We start from the raw sequence: 20,482 nt of genomic DNA, 5'->3' as shown, positions 1-20,482 counted from the left end.
AGCTATAGTTATTCTAAGCTCAGTTACAGTTATTTAAGCTCAGTTACAGTTATTCTAAGCTCTTATAACTATTCTAAGCTCAGTTATAGTTATTCTAAGCTCTTATAACTATTCTAAGCTCAGTTATAGTTATTCTAAGCTCAGTTATAGTTACTCCAAGCTGTTATAGTTATTCTAAGCTCAGTTATAGTTATTCTAAGCACAGTTATAATTATCCTAAACTCTTATAATTATTTAAACTCAGTTATAGTTATGATAAAATGAGTATAAGGCTTGGTAAGTACGGGTAAGTGTTTTGTTACTTCAGCCAATATTCTGTTTTTCTCTTAATTATTATTATTATTATTATTATTATTATTATTATTATTATTATTATTATTATTACTATCATTGTTATTATTATTATTATATATATGATTGAGTCAGACTTATTAAATCCAATTCCATTTCATTCTGATATACAAATGAAATATGTCAGGTTATCTATCTGTTTATTTGTGTTTATCCATCAGTTTATCTACTTATTCATAGATCTATATATTCCCCGTCCTTGGGTGGGAAAGGAGGTCCGGATGATGATGATGATGATGATGATGATTTTTAGAGTCCACAATACTATTTTGGTACATGTTTGGTGTGTGTGTGTGTGTGTGTGTGTGTGTGTGTGTGTGTGTGTGTGTGTGTGTGTGTGTGTGCGCCTGTGTGTGTGTGTGTGTGTGTGTGTGAGTGTGAGAGAGAGATAGAGAGAGCACTAATACTCGTTTTCCATTACAGGGCATCACCATCAAGCCCCTGGTCCAGATGCTGGGAGTGAAGAGAGCAGAGAAGAGGAAAGTAACCATGAATGAGAGGCTGCATGAGAGGGTAAGTGGATGTGCTCTCTTTTTTTGTGGTTAAATACTGGTGCCTGGTGGCCTAGTGGGTTAAGGGGCTCCAAGGGTTTATGTTCAAGGGCCGGTTGGATTTCTTTTTGTGTAGATGATGAACAGAGGAGGGAGAAACATATTAAATTAAAAAAATAATGCACAAGATTGCAAGTGTCCTCCATTCATAAAAAATATATACCGTAACAGTTGGAATTTGTTGCTCACACAGTGCTGCTCAGAAAAGGCAGACTGGTCATTTTCGCCTTAAGTATGAGGACTGTGTGGCTGTGTAGAGTACAGAAGAGGCCTTTATTTTTTTATTTTATTTTTTCCATATCTGTATAGAGGGTTTTCTGATTTCAACCAGATTTACTCACAGAATTATGAGAATTAACTTTTTATTTAATGCAAGGACACCGTTTACACTGCTGGGTGGTAACCATTTAACCAATCCATTTGTGTTCCCTACGTGTCAACAAGTGGATTGGCGGAGGGTTAGTGCCCCTCCCTGTAAAACAAGTAACCCAGAGTCAAATGGCCACCCCTCATGGGATTGTGGCGTCTGGCAGTAGATTATGAATTAAATCTAACCTACCTTCACTTTTATTTCAGACGATGGACTACATTGTGGCCGGCATTGAGGACGTGATGGGCAAGCACGGAAACATTCGGATGAGGAACAAGTGCGTTATGGTGATTCCTTATACAGTGGAGAGTGAGAGACTGACTAGGAGAGAGAGTGTGTGTATGTGTGTGAGGTGGAGTGGGGGAAAGGGTAGGGGAGACCAAGGATGAGATGGAGGGATGGAGTAGAGAGGTATGTGAGAGAGGAGGGTGTAAGTTGGGGGGATGGAGAGTGAGAGTCTAACTGGGAGAGTGTGAGTGAGGTGGAGTGGGGGAGGTGGAGGGGGAGGGGGAGACTGAGAATGAGATGGAGGGATGAAGTAGAGAGGTATATGAGGGAGGAGGGTGTGAGCTGGGGGGAGGGCAGCAAAATGGCAGGGAACAGGGCAGCATGGAGGCTATAGATAGATATAGAGGTTATAGATAGATAGAAGGTGATTTAGATATGAACAGATTCTATGGATAGGCAGACATAGATAGATGGTTAAGGACAGCAAGACAGATAAATAGACAGACAGATAGATAATTGAGCTGCAAACACTCTACCATTTTCTGCCCCTCACTCCCCACAGGTTCAAACGCTTCAACAACAAATACCTAACGCCTCTTTTGGTCCGAGAAAACCACATGAGCGAACCCAAATTCCTGGAGACCTACACCCAGATCCGCATGCAGGAGGCCATCCAGCAAATGGCCAATAATGGAGTGACACAGAACAACATCGAGTCCTTTGCCAACCTCCTCCGCAGCGCTGCAACACACCCACAGTGAGTAGAGAGGGGGCTAGGCTGCTGTCCACTGGGTTCACGCTTTGTCTACTGCTGCTACTACTGCCTCTGTACTACTATTACTTCTACTACTCGTATTACTTATACTACAGTACTGCTACTACCACCACCACTGCCACCACCGCCACAACTGCTCTTACAGTACTTCTACTTTACCACACTTATTTCTGCCACTGCCACCATAATCACTACTACTACTGCTACAAATACCATTACAGGTACTACCACAACCACTACTATAACTTCTACTACTACTACTTCTACCACTACTATAACCTGGCAAAGATTCCTAACCATTTTAACTCAATGCTCTGATGCCATATTGCAGAGTTGATGTGATTAATAACAGAAGAAATTCATTCCTGTATCATAACTGCTACTGTAATGATAATAATGATGATGATAAAAAGCTAATGCCTATTTATTTCCCTTTATTTCCAGCATGATAAAGAATAACCAAGGAGAATGGAATTTGGATGTGGGTGAACTGGAGTACAAACCAACGCAGAGAGATATGAATGATGCCAAGTTCCACCACCTCCTGTCAAACAAGTACAGGCCTATCAAGAGGGTGAGTGTGTGGGTAATGGGGTGTATAAGAGCCCATGTTACTTAAAGGCAAAGCGAGGATCCAGTGGTAACGTGCGCGCATATGAAGGGTGAGGGCCTGGGATTGAATGTCGTTCAGTCCAGTGAATAATTTGTTAAGTTTCATTTTGGTTATTACAATGGTTGGCAGCAGTGTGGGATGTGAGGCGAGGCTTGGAGGGCAATGATGTTGTTGGTCAGCTGGCAGCATTCTACTCCTTATATCCCAGGGATGAGCTGTTCGGTGTGGTCCACAGCGTCCCCAGTGGTGGCCTCCGATGCTACACCACCCTGTGTTCGAAACTCACTAAATTAATCACCAAGGGGAGAGAAGAGTGATGTAATGGGGTCTATAAAAGCCTGCATTGCCCAAAGACAAAGCAGAGGATCCTTTGTTTGGCTCAGTGGTAACGCACACGTATGAAGTACGAGGGTGTGAGATCGAATCTCGGACCGACCAGTGATGTTAAGTTTCATGTTCAGTTTTTACATGTGTGTGTGTGTGTGTGTGTGTGTGTGTGTGTGTGTGTGTGTGTGTGTGTGTGTGTGTGTGTGTGTGTGAGGAAGAGAGGGAGAGAGAGAGAGAGAGTAGGAAGGTGAGGATGGGGGGGTGGAGACTGAGAGATCAAGACAGGGTGACAGTGAGTTGCAAAGAAAAATTATCTCGAAGACTTGTGATCAATAGTGAGAGAGAAAGAGAAAGCTAACAGCACTCTCTCTCTTACCTTTAGCATCGTGGCTCAACCTACAAGCGTCATGCAGTACGAGATGATGACATGGAGACTCAGTCCGATGTCATGCACCATAACATGCAGTTGTATTCACGCCAACATGCAGCCAATGCAAGGAGAATTAATAGGAAGGGAAGGAAGGGGGTAAGTTAGCATTGTTATTATTGTTATTATTATTATTATTACTTTTTTTTTATGATGATGATGATGATGATGATGATGGTACTGTGCCATTAGTAATCAATATGCAGCTAATGCAAGGAGACTTATATGAAGGGAAGGAGGGTGGGGTAAGTTAGCATTATTGTCACTAGTTTTATTATTATTATTATCATTATTATGGTATCAATAGTAGTCATATGTGGTAGATAGGTGGCCACTGTTGTCATTATTGTTATTGCTGTGTTGTTATTATTATTATTATTATTATTATTATTATTATTATTATTATTACTACTACTACTACCATGAGAGTGAAATTGTGTGTGTGTTAACTTGGCAGTATAATTTAGGTTTATTTTTTAAGGTACCTTTTAAATATCCATTCTAAGTTTTATTATTATTATTATTAGTAGTAGTAGTACAAGTATTATTAAAATTATTATTATTATTATTATCATTATTATGATTATTATTACATCAGTATCTTTGGCTAATATTTTGAAGTCTCTGTTAAACACCCATTTCTCTAAGTTTTATGGTACGTTTAATATAACTAATGAAATATCTAATGTCATGTGGTAATTTAGGGTCACAATACTCACCCAAGCCACCCAGAAGAGCCGTCAAATGAACAGGATATTGGTAGTGTACGAGAGGAGGAGGAAGTGGAAACTCAGGTAACCTCGATGGGAGACAGTCTGTTGAAAAAACATATCGCACGCCTGGTAGATGTGAAATTGAACGAGTTTTGTTGCACACTGTCTATCAGTCTACCTCTCTGTCTTTCTGTCTATCTGTCTGTCTGTCTATAGCCAACTGCCTTAATCCCTTAAGTGGTGGCCACAATTAAATCACCTCCATGTTGTCCTGTCCCCTGCCATTTCAGTGCCCTCCCCTCAACTTACACCCCGCTCTCTCACATACCTCTCCATTTCATCCCTCCATCTCATCCTTGGTCTCCCCTTGCCTTCCCCCCCCCCCACACACACCTCACTCACATACACTCGCCTCGATAGTATCTCACTCTTCACCCCCTTAACGTACATCACCCTCTCTCATATACCTTTATCCACCCCAACCCTCCATCTCATCCACAGTCTCCGCCTCCCTTCCCTCTGCGTCACCTCAGTCACATTCTCCTCCATAGTTTCACACTCTCCATCCTCCCCACGTGGCCAGACCACCTCAGTGTATTGAAGGACGCACATGAATCTGTTAACCAAGTACTTTAAAAAGCATAGCACCCAGAATGTCGCTTTAGTGCCATGTCAAGAGCTAGTAATTACCAAGGATAATATATGCACTTATCACAATGCTGCGTCCATGTTCTTGAATGATATGTGTGACCAGGTGTGCGATAGTTTTTTCTCGACTGTACATACACAACCGCAGTCGTTTGGTCGTTCCCCGATGCTTATTTCTGTATCATGGTGGACCTTGAAGACTGCCCTTGTGTGTACACCCATTACCCTGTGCATCCTGCTTTTGATGAGGTGTACTGGAGTGTACATCACAGCTAGTACACAGGCTACACTCAGAGCTTATATGCCAGTTTTGCAGGATGTTTGTGTGTGATATTTCTAACAGTTTGGCTTTGCAGTCAGTTACTAAACCTTGTTACCCCTTTTACAGGTCTGTGCATTACATCATAATTACCATGATTATTTTTACACTCAAGCACTGGGGGGTTATAGAGTGAAATCTGTAGCCATCTTATGATATTTAAGAGTTCAGACACATATATGTACACTCTTTATTATTCATACTTGTGCCATCATTAGTCCATTAGTATCATACCAGTGTTCTGTTATTAGTTCACAGTTATCATCATCGTGACCTGTATTTCCTCCTAAAAAAAAAGAAAGAAAGAAAGAAATAGAAGAAGTTATGAGGTAGGATCCAGAAGCAAAGAGAAAATAGAAAATTGGCAGAACTATCACCAGCATACCCAGTGTAGTGACCCAGTGATGAGGAGGGGTAGACTGAGATGGTTTAGGCATGTGGAGAGGATGGGGGATGACAGTTGGGTGTGGAGGGTGAGAGGTGTGAATGAATAATTGAGAGGAAGGATGAAACTGGGGTGTATTGATGTAGTGATGAGGAGGGATAGACTGAGATGGTCTGGGCATATGGAGAGGAAGGGGGATGACAGTTGGGTGCGGAAAGTGAGAAGGATGAATGTCGGGGATAGGCTTGTGTGAGGCAGACTGAAAAAGACCTGGAACAAGGTCATAGAGTGTGACCTCAAGGATACAGGACTGAATAGGGAGGCTGCTAGAGACTGAGCAATGTGGAGAGCCACTGTGAGGTGACCAAGGCCGACAGATGCAAGTATGTTGGTGCGTTTATAAATGATACAGTACAAACAAATGAATGATACTAACCTCACGGGCATAACCATCAGCCTAGTTTTTCCTGTGTATAAATGAAACGAAACAAGATGCATTTCACATAGGTGCCATCCCACAGAGTGCCCATAGTATCCATTTATAACAATCATTTATCGTTTATACTATGTTATATGTACACCCTGCCATTCATTATTCACTTTCGGCACACTCAGCTTCATTCAACAGGCAGTTTATTCTATGTTATACATTTTGCTGTGTGAGCGTGCTGAAAGAGCGAGTGCTTACTATAACAGTGTTCGGAAAGAATTTGTTAATATTGTTTTGCATGATTGGAATGAAACAAGGCTTTGCAACATAGTGGGTCTTGAAGTTAACATGGACTTTGTGGTACCGATCTACACACACACACACACGCACACACACACACACACACACACACACACACACACACACAAGTGATCATGTGGTCATTGAGTTCCAGATGATAACAGGGAACATGGTGCCAAGAGATGAGTTTGATAGGCAGGGAAGATACAACTTTGGGAAAGCAAACTTTATAGGATTGAGAGAATTTTTCGAAAATGCGATTGGAGAAAATTCAGAGAAACAAGAGAGATACAGAGGAAATGGGAAATCTTTCTAGACCTCTATAATTCAGGAGTGGAGAAATTTGTGCCAAGAGTAAGGGGGAAAGAAAACAGGAAAAAGGAGTGTTTTAATAGGTGTTTGATAGCAAAAAAAAAGAGAGAGCTAAGGCGTGGAACAACTGGAGAAAGAGAGGTAACAACAGAACAAAGGAAGTATAGAAAATAACTAGAAATGAATACACAAGAATACATAGAGAAGAAGAAAGGAATTTTGAAAAAGGTGTATTTGACAAATGTAAGGAAGAATCCAAATTGTATTATAGATTTGTTAATGGCAAACTGAAACAAAAGGAAGGAATCACTAAACTGAAAGTAGAAGGAGAGGTCTATAAAGATGCAGCATTGCAAGCTGAAATAATGAACAAATGTTTCCAATCGGTTTTCACTAAAGAAAGGGGTTTTGTGGGGGGGGAGGGAGTGACCAGAAGTGTAGTGATAAATGAAGAAGTGGAAGTACAGGAAGTGTATAAATTACTGGAAACTCAAGCTGTAAGGAAGGCCCCAGGACCGGATGGAATCTCTACTTGGATACTGAAGGAATGCAGAGAGCAACTGGCAGATAAGATACACAGTTTCATTGTGTGTTCTCTGGAAGAAGGGAAAGTGCCTCAGGAATGGAAGAGGGCCAATGTGGTACCAATTTATAAGGGAGGAAACAAGGAAGAACCCCTGAATTATAGACCAGTGTCCCTGACCAGCATAGCCGCAAAATTGTGCGAGAGAATCCTGAAAGACAGATAGATAAAATATCTGAAGGAGACGAAGATATTGGCTTAGAGCCAGTTTGGATTCGGAAGTGGAAGGTCATGTGTTTCCAACTTGTTGAGCTTTTACTCATGAGTGATTGACGTGCTACAGGAGAGAGACAGTTGGGTAGATTGTGTGTATTTAGGTTTGGAGAAAGCCATTGACATGGTACCCCATAAGCGACTAATGTGGAAATTGGAGCACATTGGAGGACTGAAGGGAAACCCCCTGGAGTGGATGAGAGACCTCTTGAGAGACAGACAAATGAGGACAGTAATAAAGGACAAGATGTCTGGATGGAGGGAAGTAACAAGTGGAGTCCCACAGGGCTCGGTGTTAGCGCCAGTAATGTTCCTGATTTATGTAAATGATATGGTAGATGGAATGAACAGTTATGCAAGTCTCTTTGCCGATGATGCAAAGATCTTGAGGAGAGTAGAAGTTGAGGAAGACTGTAAAATGCTGCAGGAGGACCTGGAAAGGATTCATGATTGGAACCGGATGTGGGAAATGAAATTCAGTGCAAAAAAAATGTAAAATATTGGAAATGGGTAAAAGTACCAAGAGGCCATCACTAAATTATTTGATGGGTAATGAACCAGTTACAAAAGTGAGAGAAGAGAAAGATTTGGGAATGCTGGTCCAGGATAGTTTGTCACCTGAAAAACATATTAACAAGACAGTTAGAGAGACATAAACTCTTGACTAATATAAGAGTAGCATTTCATTACATGGATGAGGAGATGATGAAAGCATTGATAGTGGCCATGATTCGCCCCAGGTTGGAATATGCAGCAGTAGTGTGGTCCCCACACAAAAAGAAAGATATAAGCAAGATCGAGAGAATACAAAGAACAGCAACCAAATAGTCCCCAGCCTGGCAGATCTGTCATACAGAGAGAGGCTGGAAAAGCTGGATTTGCCTTCCTTAGAAGAAAGGAGAAAGAGAGGCAACATGATTGCAGTGTTCAGGGTCATGATGGGAGTAGATAAAATTGACAGAGAAGATCTGTTTATATGAGATAAGAGAGGAACGAGGACACGGAATGAAATTGAAAAAGCCAAGCTGCTTGAAGGATATCAATAAATATAGTTTTCCATATAGATGCATAGACCTGTGGAATAGCCTGGACAAAGAGATCGTCCAGTCTAAAAACTTAAACGAGTTCGAAGCAAAATTTGACTTATTGAGAAACAGAGACGGGACCCCACGAGCGTAGCTCATATCCTGTATATCACAACTAGGTAAACACACAAACCCCCTGGGGGTAGGGGGGTTTCAAGAATACTCCCCCAGTATCCCTGCTTGTCGTATGAGGCGACTAAAAGGGTTGGTGGTGGGTTGGTGCCCCATCCTGTAAAAGGAACTAACTAAACATGTGAACAAAGTGCCTTGGACCAGGATGGACCCTACGGTGACGGCCAAAGAACGGACAAAGGACATTCCAAGGATGGGAATATGAGGGAGGGGGGAGTGAGTTGGGTGGAGGGCAGTCAAATGGTGGGTGACAGAGTGACTTGGAGGCGTTTTGTCTGCAGCCACCCTCTGCGGGATTAGGGCGTCGGGCTATAGATAGATAGATAAACACACACACATGCACAACTATACTGTTTCTTCCTTAACCTGGCCTAAAATCATCTCTCCACCTTGAATGCTGAGGTGTAAAAAGAGATTAACCCTAGAAGACGATGCTAGTCATGAAGAAGCGCTATGGAAAGGGTGTAGAGCCATAGCATCACCTTGTCCTGCCACAGAACTAAGTTAAATAAGCAGCAGAAGGACAAGAGAAAAGAAAATCTGGGCCAGGTTAAGGTGAAACAGGTATAGGACACATTTCTCACCACTCCATTACCTGAGTCCATTTGTTAAATCAGGTCTTCTTTGGAATTAACTAGAGCATGTCAGATTAACAGTTAACATAGAAATAACTGATACAGATAACATAACATTTAAATAACATACATATAAGTTCATTTATTGTGCATATTCTGACTACTGTGATGTGTTATATGGATTATGGCAGACAGGCAGTTTTTTCTAAGTCTCATTTTTCGCCTAGAAGAATAATCGTTTTTTTCTGAGTCCAGTTTTCCCCCTAGAACACTAATCAATTTTTTCCAAGTCACAATTCACCCCTAGAAAATTATCCCCAGCAACCAGATTACATCCATAGAGAAACAGACTATGCCCATCCTTCTGACTAGCCCAGGAATCGATCTTGGGGCCTTCCACTTGCAAATCAGATGAGCTAACCACTACACTCCCATCTTCCCCATCAGTAACCTACACACACTCATTCATACATCATATGAACCTTTAAAATCTTCACCCCACCTCACAAACAAAGTGAAATTTAAAAAACTCAATGAAAAAAAGTGTTATATTAATTTTTTGTGTCTTGATAGTTAAACAGTAGTCAGATTATGGTGATAGTTAAGTCTGGAGCATGATAGTTTAAGGGAGATAGTAGTCTGTGATAGTATTTTGTAAAGGAATTATCATTATTATTTCTTTCAACTCAAGGATGGAGTATGTGTATCTATTCTTGCATCATTAGGGATATAATTATAATGTTAGCAATAAACACAAACATAAATTGTAAAAAATATCCTTGAGCAGAAAAGATTGATACTCAGAATTGTATATAAGCAGAATTTTAATGCTATATGTTACATTCCCCTAAACATAAATACAGTAGACCCTCGATTTAACGCACCTCAATAGACCGGATATCGGATTAAACGGACACTACAGATCCACCGGATTTCCATCGCCTATAAGAAACAATGTCTGTTATGCAATGAATCACAATACATGATTGTGTTTCATGAGGAAGTGCAGTGCCAAGGATGTGACATAAACTACATAAGGGCAAAATGGGCCAGGTTAGTGTAAAATGGGTATATGGTAGATTTCATTTTTGGTACCAGAGTATGCTATTGTCTATCTATCTATCTATATACCTAGGCCGCTTCCCCCAAGGAAAGGGAGGTATGCTATTGTACCAGTTTATTTTCAAACATGTTCTGTACTTGAAATCCCACCTCAGGGGAAACCTACTCCGAGAAAGCCAATAATCCAGTAAGTCCGATGGCCCCCTCCTTGAAGTGGGATTTCTAGCTCATAATGGAAAATGAGTAAAATAGCAAATCTAGTACTAAAAATGAAAACTGTTCCCAGTTTACACTAACTTGACCCACAATTTCACACCCTTGTCATTGCACTTCTTCGTGACCAGCCCAAGCAGGTGGAAAAAAGCACCGCCAGCATTGGTAACTGCATTCTGAGTCACTGAACGTACAGGAAGTGATCTGGTGGGCCTGCGTCATGTGCCCCATGTAACCAATGGTATCAGTTAAATGCAAAAAAAGTGTCCAGTGGACTCAGAGTTGTCTGGAAGGTCTGTGTGTTTTTTCCCATTTACCGGATGGTATCCAATAGTTATGATGGTCTGTCCAGGGCCCTCAGAGTGTCCGTTAATCTGATCTCCAGTTTAGCTCGGGACGGTAAAGTGAAGGTTTGCTGTACCAATACCATATTTGTCTATAATATCATCCACTGATCAGTTCACAGTAATTTGAAATAACACATAGATAAACAGTTTTACACACTAAACTGTATATAACACTGAACAGTTCACACTAATCTGAAATAACACACAAATAAATCACTTGAACATCATTACACACTAATTTGTGTATAGCACAGTAATCAACATTTTTACACATTAATCATCATATTTACACATTTCTACACACTAATTTGTATATAGCACATAAAGGAAGTTCACCCATTTAAACACTAAAGATAAAACATTAATAAAGTTCACCCATATCACTCTAAAGGTAACACTCAACGTTCTCCTTACTAATAGGGTACTTGCAATGTTTATTTTTTTGGATTAAGATCAATTTTTGGAAATATATTGAAAGAATCTGCCTCTAAAAAGGTGATTAAAAGTGAGTATTATTTGCCATATATAATGTATTTTATTTTCGCTATCTAAAATTGAAAACTGATGTTGCCATGATGATGAAAGGCTTAATCCAGTAAAAATTTCTCCTCTCCCTCTCTCTCTCTTGAAAAAAATGGCCTTAGAATTGCATATCTATTTAGGGAGGATTGAAAATTTGCACGTACCCTATTAATGGAACTTAAATAATGACTCATAAATCAAAATATATAAAAAAAACGAAATCTGTACATATAAATAATGGCATTGATTTTTTGGAGACACACAGGGTATGGTGTTCAACATAAATAAACCTGATACCTATAGCCTCCCAAATCCAAATCAATAAACACAGTACACAGCCTCCCAAATCCACACACAAAAAAAACACGCAGATAAACACAGTACATGCAGCCTCCCAAATCCACATAAATATATAATGATAAACACAATGCCTGTAGTCTCCCAAATCCACATCAGTAAACACAGATAACCTTCACACATACAGCCTCTCACATCCACATCAGTAAACACTCAGATAAATGGATAAATACAATACCTACAGCCTCCCAAATCCATATCAGTAAACACATACTTAACCACAGAAATAATGAAAAAGAACACACAGGTAAACACAATACGTACAGCCTCCCATGGACAGGTGTTTAAAAAATTACATTGAAATCCATAGTTTCCCCAAACAAGGGTAGAATACAATTATTTTTATACTGTAGTTTGTTTTAGCATGCTAGAGATTGAGCAGCATGGAGAGCCACCATTAGGTAACCAAGGCTGCCACTTGCAAGCATGTTTGAGCCTTGATAAATAAACAGTGATGATTATTATGTTGATGATGATGATGATGAGGAGGAGGAGGAGGAGGATTATAGTGATGATGGTGACAATGTTTGTGTATTTTGTTCACAGGGGGGTGGTCATGTTACAAAGAACAAGAGCACAGATGATGTTCGGTCAGCATTTCAGCAGAACGGTTCAGCAATTAAACTCAGCAGTGGTGAGTGACTGCTTAGAATTAACTTTGAATAATTGTTTACTATTGTTTTTTCACCTTAACTTAGATTTTCAACTTTGAATTTTTGTTTACCATAGTTCTTTCACCATAACTTGATCCAGGTTGTCATCTTTTTGTAGCGTCTCCCATGTAGCTCATCGGATAGACAGTGCTGCAACTCTATGTCCCCTCCATAGCACTTGTTTGTGACTAGCATATTTAAGTGTTAATTAAAGTGTTAATTTTATGGCTCTGCAACATTTCCATAGCACTTCTTTGTCACTAACATCCTGTTGCAGTGTTCATTCAGTGGTACTGCATCATTTTCATAGCATTTCTTTGTGACTGGCATCATATTCCAGTGTTAATCCTTTGTTATAAATCAATACTCTTGCTGGAGAGATAGCAGATTTAGGCCAAGTTAGACAGAATATAGATGGTAACAGAATATAGATGGTAGTCCTGTGACTCAGTGGCAGAAACATCGCTATGGCTCTTTGTCATTTTGATAGCACTTCTTTATGACTAGCAATGTACTCTAGTGTTAATCTGTTTTTATTACTCAGTATTCAAGATGGGGAGATGGCAGTTTGAGGCCAAGTTAGAGTAATAGGAATGGGTCCTGAATTTGCCTGTCTAATATCTTGTTTGTATTTTGTCTTGGAAGGAACAGTCTTACTGGTGTCTAGCATTTGGTTCCTTTTTCCTTGATTTAAAAAAATATATATATATAGATGATAGTCACCTTTACATATTTTCTAGAGATCACATCCAAGACTTGCTATGAACAGTGAATGTCTATTTATTAATCAGTTTGCATCCTAAACTAAAGATGTGGAGAACCATCATACACATTCCTAACAGCATGAGATGGCAGGGGACAGGACACCATGGAGGTGATATGTTTGTGGCCACCCCTTATGGGATTAGGGTGTCTGGCTATAGATAGATAGATAGAGTTTTCTGCTTGTTCTTCAGTTATGTTCATGCCTGTTTTTCTGTTTTTGTGTCTTTCTGTTTTTGTCTTTTTGTTTTTCTGTTTGAGTCTAGCGTAGTATCACCATGTCGCCCCCACAGACCACTTGGCCGATGCCATGCGTGACAACCCTGCTTTTGTGAATGATGACGGGACCGTGGGATACCCTATGTCAGGTGAGCCAGGACCCTGTAGAGATTAAGTATTATAGATGAGAGAGAGATACAGAGAAAAGAAAAGGTGCGAGGAAGGAAAACAAATAGATTGGTTTTAATCTGCCATTATTCCTTCGTAAGTAAGAGACAGATAGGGAGGGAGAAAGGGAGAGAGAGAGAGTTGTATTTTTTTTGTGTGTGCGTGTTTGTGTACAAGCATAGAAGAATATGGGGGAAGGGAGGATGTATATGTTTGTGTATTAGAAAAAAAAGATTAGTGCTTTTTTGTGAGAGAGAGAGACAGACAGACAGCAAGAAAGAGCAAGGAGAAGAGAGGAAATAACAGAAAGAGAGAAAAACTTTAATTTTACATAATTTCTCCACAGAAGCCTCCCCCATCACTGCCAAGAGACAGTCAGTACGCGGCCCCACCATGGCGGAAACTGCCCTGCCGTGGAAAAGATACTCTGACGGTGAGAGAGAAAGAGAGGGAGAGAGACGCTTTGGTTTTGTTTATGATGAAAGCATTTATCATTATTTTTCTTGGTCATTGCATCCTACCTTGCCATATCCTTGGGAGAAAAGAGATCTGGATGATGATGATGATGTTGATGATGATGAGGGTGATGATAATGCAGTCTTTTGCTGATTAATTTGGTCAGTGCATCCTACCTCACCACATCTATAGGGGGAAAAAATGGTCTGGATGATGATGATGCTAATAATGATGTTGATGATAATAATAGTGATGTTGATGATAATACTGTAATGATGATAATGAAGATGATAATAGTGTAACATCTTTTCCTGACTGAGTTATGCATTTTCAGAGGATGCCCCAACTTCTGGCCGTATTGTGCAGCGAACCATGAGCGTTGCCACTGATGCTGGTAGGTATTTAGAGTTACACCAGCTTTGTTGCCTTGAAAAATCATATTGGTAAGGATGCCTATCATCCACTCACTCAGTGTAGTGCAGCATTGTTATTATCGTGAAAAATTATATTGGTAAAAGTGCCCACCATCCACTCACTCAATGAAGTGATGCCATTTGGTGACTCTGCACTGTGTGACAAGCCAAATAGCCAGATGGTGTTCTGTGTCCCAGGATATGATTTACTGTACTGAGTGGTAACCATTTAACCATGTGATGCCTTGTGGTCTAGTGAGTTAAGGTGCTTCAACCAGATAGGGGCTGAAAAGGTTTAGGCTTCATATTAGAGATGATTGGGGTTTGTTGCTCACTGAATGCCACTCAGGGGTGTGTGAGGCTGGTCACCCTGCCTTAAATGCCAGAACTGAGCAGCCTTCCCAGGCTCCTGCATCCTGATAAGGCATAAAGAACTGAATGATGATGATGATAGAAAAACAGTACTTTCAAACTGTTTTCGTTGTTCTTTATTCCCTCTTCTCTCCCTCTCTCTGTCAGTACCACCTCTTGCGACTTCTGATCCATAACTCTCCAATAGAACACTATCTTTTCTTCCTCTGTTCTCTGTTCATTTTTTTTTGTTTTTGCATCCTTTACTAGCTCCTCTATTTTAGCTCTTTCTTCCTCATGTGCATCGCTCCTTATCCAAACATTCTTGAACTCCTCTTTGTCTGATAATTTCCATATTCTGTTGATGATTTCATTTACCACTACCTGATACTTAAACTTTACTTTGAGTGGCCTCGCCCCTCCTTCCTCGTGCTTTCCTAACCTAAACCCTTCTTCAATCTCTTCTTGAGCTTCATTGTTGTGTGTGTGTGTTTGCAAAGCAGTGCACCCAAAAATATGAGGCCTGAAGTGGCCATTGTTAACATTTTTGTTTTGCTGTCAACATTATAAAGCAATAATTTCTTGCTGCGGTGTGTTGATAGTTATATTATATACTTTTAACATGTCCAAGTCTTCTATGTTTGTACTAGTAGTGGGATAAAGGGTGTTAAGCATGAAATCAGCTTGAGATGTAGCTACCAGTTAAGAATGACAGGTACGGTGGGGAGTTGGGTAGGGATATGGGGGAGGGTCGGGAGCTGGGGTAGTGGCTGGCAGAGCTAGTTTCATCCCCCGCGCCCCTCTTCCCTGGGTATACAGGGGTAGGAAGGGGGCACCCATTGGCTGATATTAGTGATCGTGAGTATACGTATTTCTAATGTTTTCAGAGGTCCCTCCCAGTAGTCAAGAAAAAAAAAAAAAAAGTCTGAAAGGTCCTTGGTTCCCTGCCATCTGGATTACAGGACTTTCACTGTACTTCGTTGCCTTTACTGTTCATGGTGTTGTAGGCGTCTCCCTCCCTCATTGGCACAGGATATTCACAGGCTTAAATGTACAGAAATGACAATGATTAGATGGATATGTAGTACGTCTTTGAATACGAGCCCTAGGGGTTCTGGGTTTATGACTGAGGAGTTGCGAGGAAGGATGAGACTGGTGTATTGGTGTTGTGATGAGGAGGGGTAGACTGAGATGGTTTGGGCATGTGGAAAGGATGGAGGATGGTAATTGGATGCAGAGGGTGAGAAATGTGAACATCAGGGGCAGGGTTGCAAGAGGCAGACTAAAAAAGACCTGGGATGAGGACGCAGACCAAAAAAAGACCTGGGATGAGGTCATAGAGTGTGACTTCAGGGATAAGGGACTGAATAGGGAGGCTGCCAGAAACTGAGCAATGTGGAGAGCCGCCATTAGGTGACCAACACATGCATGTTGGTGCCATTATAAACGATACAATACAAGCATGCTGGAGCCTCTATAAACATCACGATTTATATAACATTCGTCTTTCTCTTATGCAGGTGATGGCTCAGGACCAACTGTAGCTGAAGTGATGCTGCCTTGGAAGAGACCAGAGGATTCAGAGATCTGTGACCGTCCAATACGCCAGAGTGAGTTCCCTCCCTGGGCGTCCAACAAGGAATATGTCAACTACTACTCTCCCTCCAGCACATTCCTTGGTAAGATTAAGGGTTGAACACTCCGTAGGTAAGAATAAGAGGATTGAACACTCCTTAGGTAAGAGGTTTGAACACTCCGTAGGTAAGAATAAGAGGATTGAACACTCCTTAGGTAAGTGGTTTGAACACTCCTTAGGTAAGAGGTTTGAACACTCCTTAGGTAAGAGGATTGAACACTCCTTAGGTAAGAGGTTTGAACACTCCTTAGGTAAGAGGTTTGAACACTCCTTAGGTAAGAGGATTGAACACTCCTTAGGTAAGAGGATTGAACACTCCTTAGGTAAGAGGATTGAACACTCCTTAGGTAAGAGGTTTGAACACTCCTTAGGTAAGAGGTTTGAACACTCCTTAGGTAAGAGGTTTGAACACTCCTTAGGTATGACCCAGTAGTTTGAATAGATATACAGGTTTACTAAATACTGTATATATTTATTTAGATCTCAGTTTAGTGAGCCAGATTTTTTTTTTTTTCGTATTATTGTGTGTGTGTGCATGTGTGTGTGTGTGTGTGTGTGTGTGTGTGTGTGTGTGATAGAGAGAGAGGGAGAGAGAAAGAGAGAGAGAGAGAAATATCAAATCCACCACAGACAACACGCCCAGTATTTCCCAAGGCATAAGTTGGTTATTATTATCATTATTCTTAAATTTACTCTTTACCTGGTTATTTAAAAGCACCAGATTTAACTTATGAATATTTAGTAGCTGATATTCAGTATATAAGTAGAATATTTTGAATTTTGTAGATAATTATTCAGTAGATAAGATTTAGTGAATTTCGGGGTAGGTGTTCTCTGATTAATTTTAGCATCTACATATTTTGGTACAATCTACTGAAACTTGCATATATTGGTAGATAAATATTCAGTAGATATATGGTAGATTTTTTCAGTACAAATATAACCATTTTTGTACCATTCATAGCATTTTTTTTTTTGGTATTTCAGTAGATAATTAAAGATATATTCTGTAGATAAAATTCAGTAAATTAATGATAGATTTTATTCAGTATTATCTACAACCCACTTCAGATATTTTTTGTAGAGTATATTCAAGGTAACTGCCTTGATATATCAGCATATTTTATAGATATTACCTCTAAATGTATTGCTAAATCTAGAGAAGAATTTTCAGGGTAAAATTAGAGTAAGATGTAATCATATTTCCCTCCTCTCTCTGTCTCTCTCTCTCTCTCTCTGTCTGTCTGTCTGTCTCTCTCTCTCTCTCTCTCTCTCTCTCTCTCTCTCATTACTGTTTCAATCTGTTCTTCCCTCCGTTAGTATATATTCTTTCCTTCCCTTTCTCATCCTTTTTATCCTGTCTTCTCCCTTCATTTTGTCTCTTATCTCCTCCCTTCTCATTTGATCATATCTCCTCCCAGTCCCTTTTTATCCTATCCTCTCCCTTTATTTTGTCTTATCTCCTTCCTTTCCCTTCGTATCTTATCATCTTCCTTTATTTTTTTCCAATATCTTCTTCCCCTCCACTTCATCTTCCCTATCATCTGCCCCTTTCATCTTGGACTCTCATTTTATGTGTTAATATTTCCTCCATTTCTCACTTGTCTCTCCTCTCCATCCATTCTCTCCTCTCCTTCATTCTCTTCTCTCCATCCACTCATTGTTTAATGTTCTTTCCATCCATTCCCTTCTCTCCATTATTCTCCCCTCTTCCATTCTCTTCTCCCCATTGTCTCCTCTCCATCCACTCTCTCTTCCTGTCATTCTCTCTGTCTCCTCTCCATCCACTCTCTCTTCCTGTCATTCTCTCTGTCTCCTCTCCATCCACTCTCTCTTCCTGTCATTCTCTCTGTCCTGTGGTAGACTCAAACCTGTCCCACCACCACCACAGGGGGTATAGGGAGTCCAGGCCATGATACGTACCCAAGCATCCGAGACATCTTTGCCCGCCGCACCAACAGCGTCTCTTCTCTGAGCTCGTCTCGCCGCAGCTCTGCGAAGGAGAACCCCTTGGCTCTCAGGGAACGCACCAGCTCCCTGGGGTCCAGCGATCCCCCCTCACACCACTCGAACCAACCTGAGTCTGGGGGGCCCATACGTAGAAGGTCATCAACGGGAGATGGTTCGCTGCTTAATACGACCATCAAAGAGGAGTCTCGGCCCAGTGATACGGTGATTGAGATGAACCCAGGCGGGGACGAACAAACGCACATGTAGGGCAGGGTTAGGCTAAGACTTTCCGATTGTGTGGCATCCTATGGGCAGTCATTACCCTGAGGAATGCGTTTATTTTAACTCCATCCAGTGTAGGGTGACGGCATGAGTAAGACTTTCTGATAATGTGGCATCTTGTGGGCAATCATCACTCTGAGGAATGTGTATATTGTTAACCCCATCCAGTGCAGGGTGATGGCACGATTATGACTTTCCGATTGTTTGGCATCCTACGGGCAGACAGTACCCTCAAAAATGCCTTCACATTAACCATCCAGTGCGGAGTGATGGTATTCCTATGCTTTCTGGTGGTGTTATGCTGTATGGGCAGATAATATCCTAAAACAACTTCATCCATACCCCAACATAGGCTCCACTGGGTTAGTCAGTTTCCTGCATCATCCTCACCAATTCTAGGCTTCCATAGGACCCCATAGAGTCACACACATAAGAGGTTGTTGATAGACGATGGTTTGCATCTCAGCACCACCATGTTGGTGCCTTTATAAACAAACAAACCATCATGGAGGAAGCTCATATGACATAATTGGGATGCATCCCAGTGGTTTGAACGAGCATATGCACATGTAGGGTGAGAGAATTATTAGAGCTTTCAGTGATAAAGCAGTATTATTGATGGACCTTCTAGTAACACACTGCTATATAGGCAAGTAATACCCTACCAGCATTGCACTGATTCCCCAAGAAACACTCTGTGGGTTCTGTTAATCTCCTGCATCACCCCCATCACCCCCAGACTTCCATAGGACCTCATAGGAACAACTCTGTGCATAGGAGGTTGTCTGCAGGGTACAGGTGTGCTTCTCAACACCACCATCACAGAGGAAGCTTGGTTCATACTGCACAGTGTTCACAATATATTTCAGTGGTTTGAGCAAACATAGCCGGATTTTTAAAAAATGCGAGTTTTTATTTATACGATGCTATACAGGCAGACGCTAATTTGAAATACCTCCTTAATAACTGTATAAATACTCGACGGTTTCTGTCAGTCTTTGGCATCATCCAGCCCTCCTCACCATCAGCTAAGATTTGGGTTGGGTGGAATACCAGGCAACATGTTCCTCACTTGTGCATTACACCCACACAGAATATCACACTTGTGCATTACACCCACACAGCATAACACACTTGTGCATTACACCCACACAGCATAACACACTTGTGCATTACACCCACACAGCATAACACACACGATGGAGCGCTGCACAGCACTTGCCACACTATGACACACACACACCACCAGTGCTATAGCAAACCTATGGGATGACCCCATAGAGGCACTTGCTTACCTGCAGTTTACGGGTCTGCTGGGTCAAGCATGACCACGGTTTAGCAACAGTTATTACTACTGCCGCTACTACTACTACTACTACATCTAATATAACTACTAGTACTACTGGAACTACTACTGTCACTGCTACTACTAATACTTTTACTACTACTACTATTATTACTGCTACTACTACAACTACTACTGTATTGCTGTACTACTACCATCACTACTACTACTAGTACTACCACTAGCCTACTAGTACTACTGTATTACTACTACTACAACAGCTATTAATGCCAGTGCGTTAAATCCATTCTAAATACACTGGCATGTAGGGTCATGGTATATTTGGACATTCCCCTGATGCCATGTCACACACACACACATTTCCCAACAAATGCTTATGTTGTGCCAAGGAAACGCACCATAACCCAGTGACATCACAGAAGTTCCATTGTGATATGTCTTACAGGCA

At 40.9% G+C, this 20,482-nt stretch overlaps 1 protein-coding gene across 1 annotated transcript in view; it reads left to right on the top strand.

The window, feature by feature from the left end:
- The window catches only part of LOC145412177 (putative Na(+)/H(+) antiporter nhx-9), a 97,912-nt gene extending 78,859 nt beyond the window's left edge, over positions 1-19,053 (top strand). Inside the window, exons 9-20 of the mRNA XM_080282111.1 lie at positions 775-864; positions 1,479-1,549; positions 2,063-2,257; positions 2,720-2,849; positions 3,598-3,741; positions 4,347-4,436; positions 12,385-12,472; positions 13,547-13,621; positions 13,987-14,073; positions 14,431-14,490; positions 16,381-16,539; positions 18,388-19,053. Of these exons, the coding sequence (XP_080138237.1) occupies positions 775-864; positions 1,479-1,549; positions 2,063-2,257; positions 2,720-2,849; positions 3,598-3,741; positions 4,347-4,436; positions 12,385-12,472; positions 13,547-13,621; positions 13,987-14,073; positions 14,431-14,490; positions 16,381-16,539; positions 18,388-18,713 (1,515 nt within the window). The 3' untranslated portion in view covers positions 18,714-19,053. The remainder of the gene's footprint in view (positions 1-774; positions 865-1,478; positions 1,550-2,062; positions 2,258-2,719; positions 2,850-3,597; positions 3,742-4,346; positions 4,437-12,384; positions 12,473-13,546; positions 13,622-13,986; positions 14,074-14,430; positions 14,491-16,380; positions 16,540-18,387) is intronic.
- Positions 19,054-20,482: the final 1,429 nt, after the last annotated feature.

This window comes from Coenobita brevimanus, chromosome 11 (assembly GCF_032717465.1).
Source record: "Coenobita brevimanus isolate Jiangsu-jjx chromosome 11, ASM3271746v2, whole genome shotgun sequence".
In the NCBI taxonomy this organism is placed as follows: Eukaryota; Metazoa; Arthropoda; class Malacostraca; order Decapoda; family Coenobitidae; genus Coenobita; species Coenobita brevimanus.
Note: the sequence above shows the minus strand (reverse complement) of the source record. Positions and strands in the feature narration are given on the sequence as shown.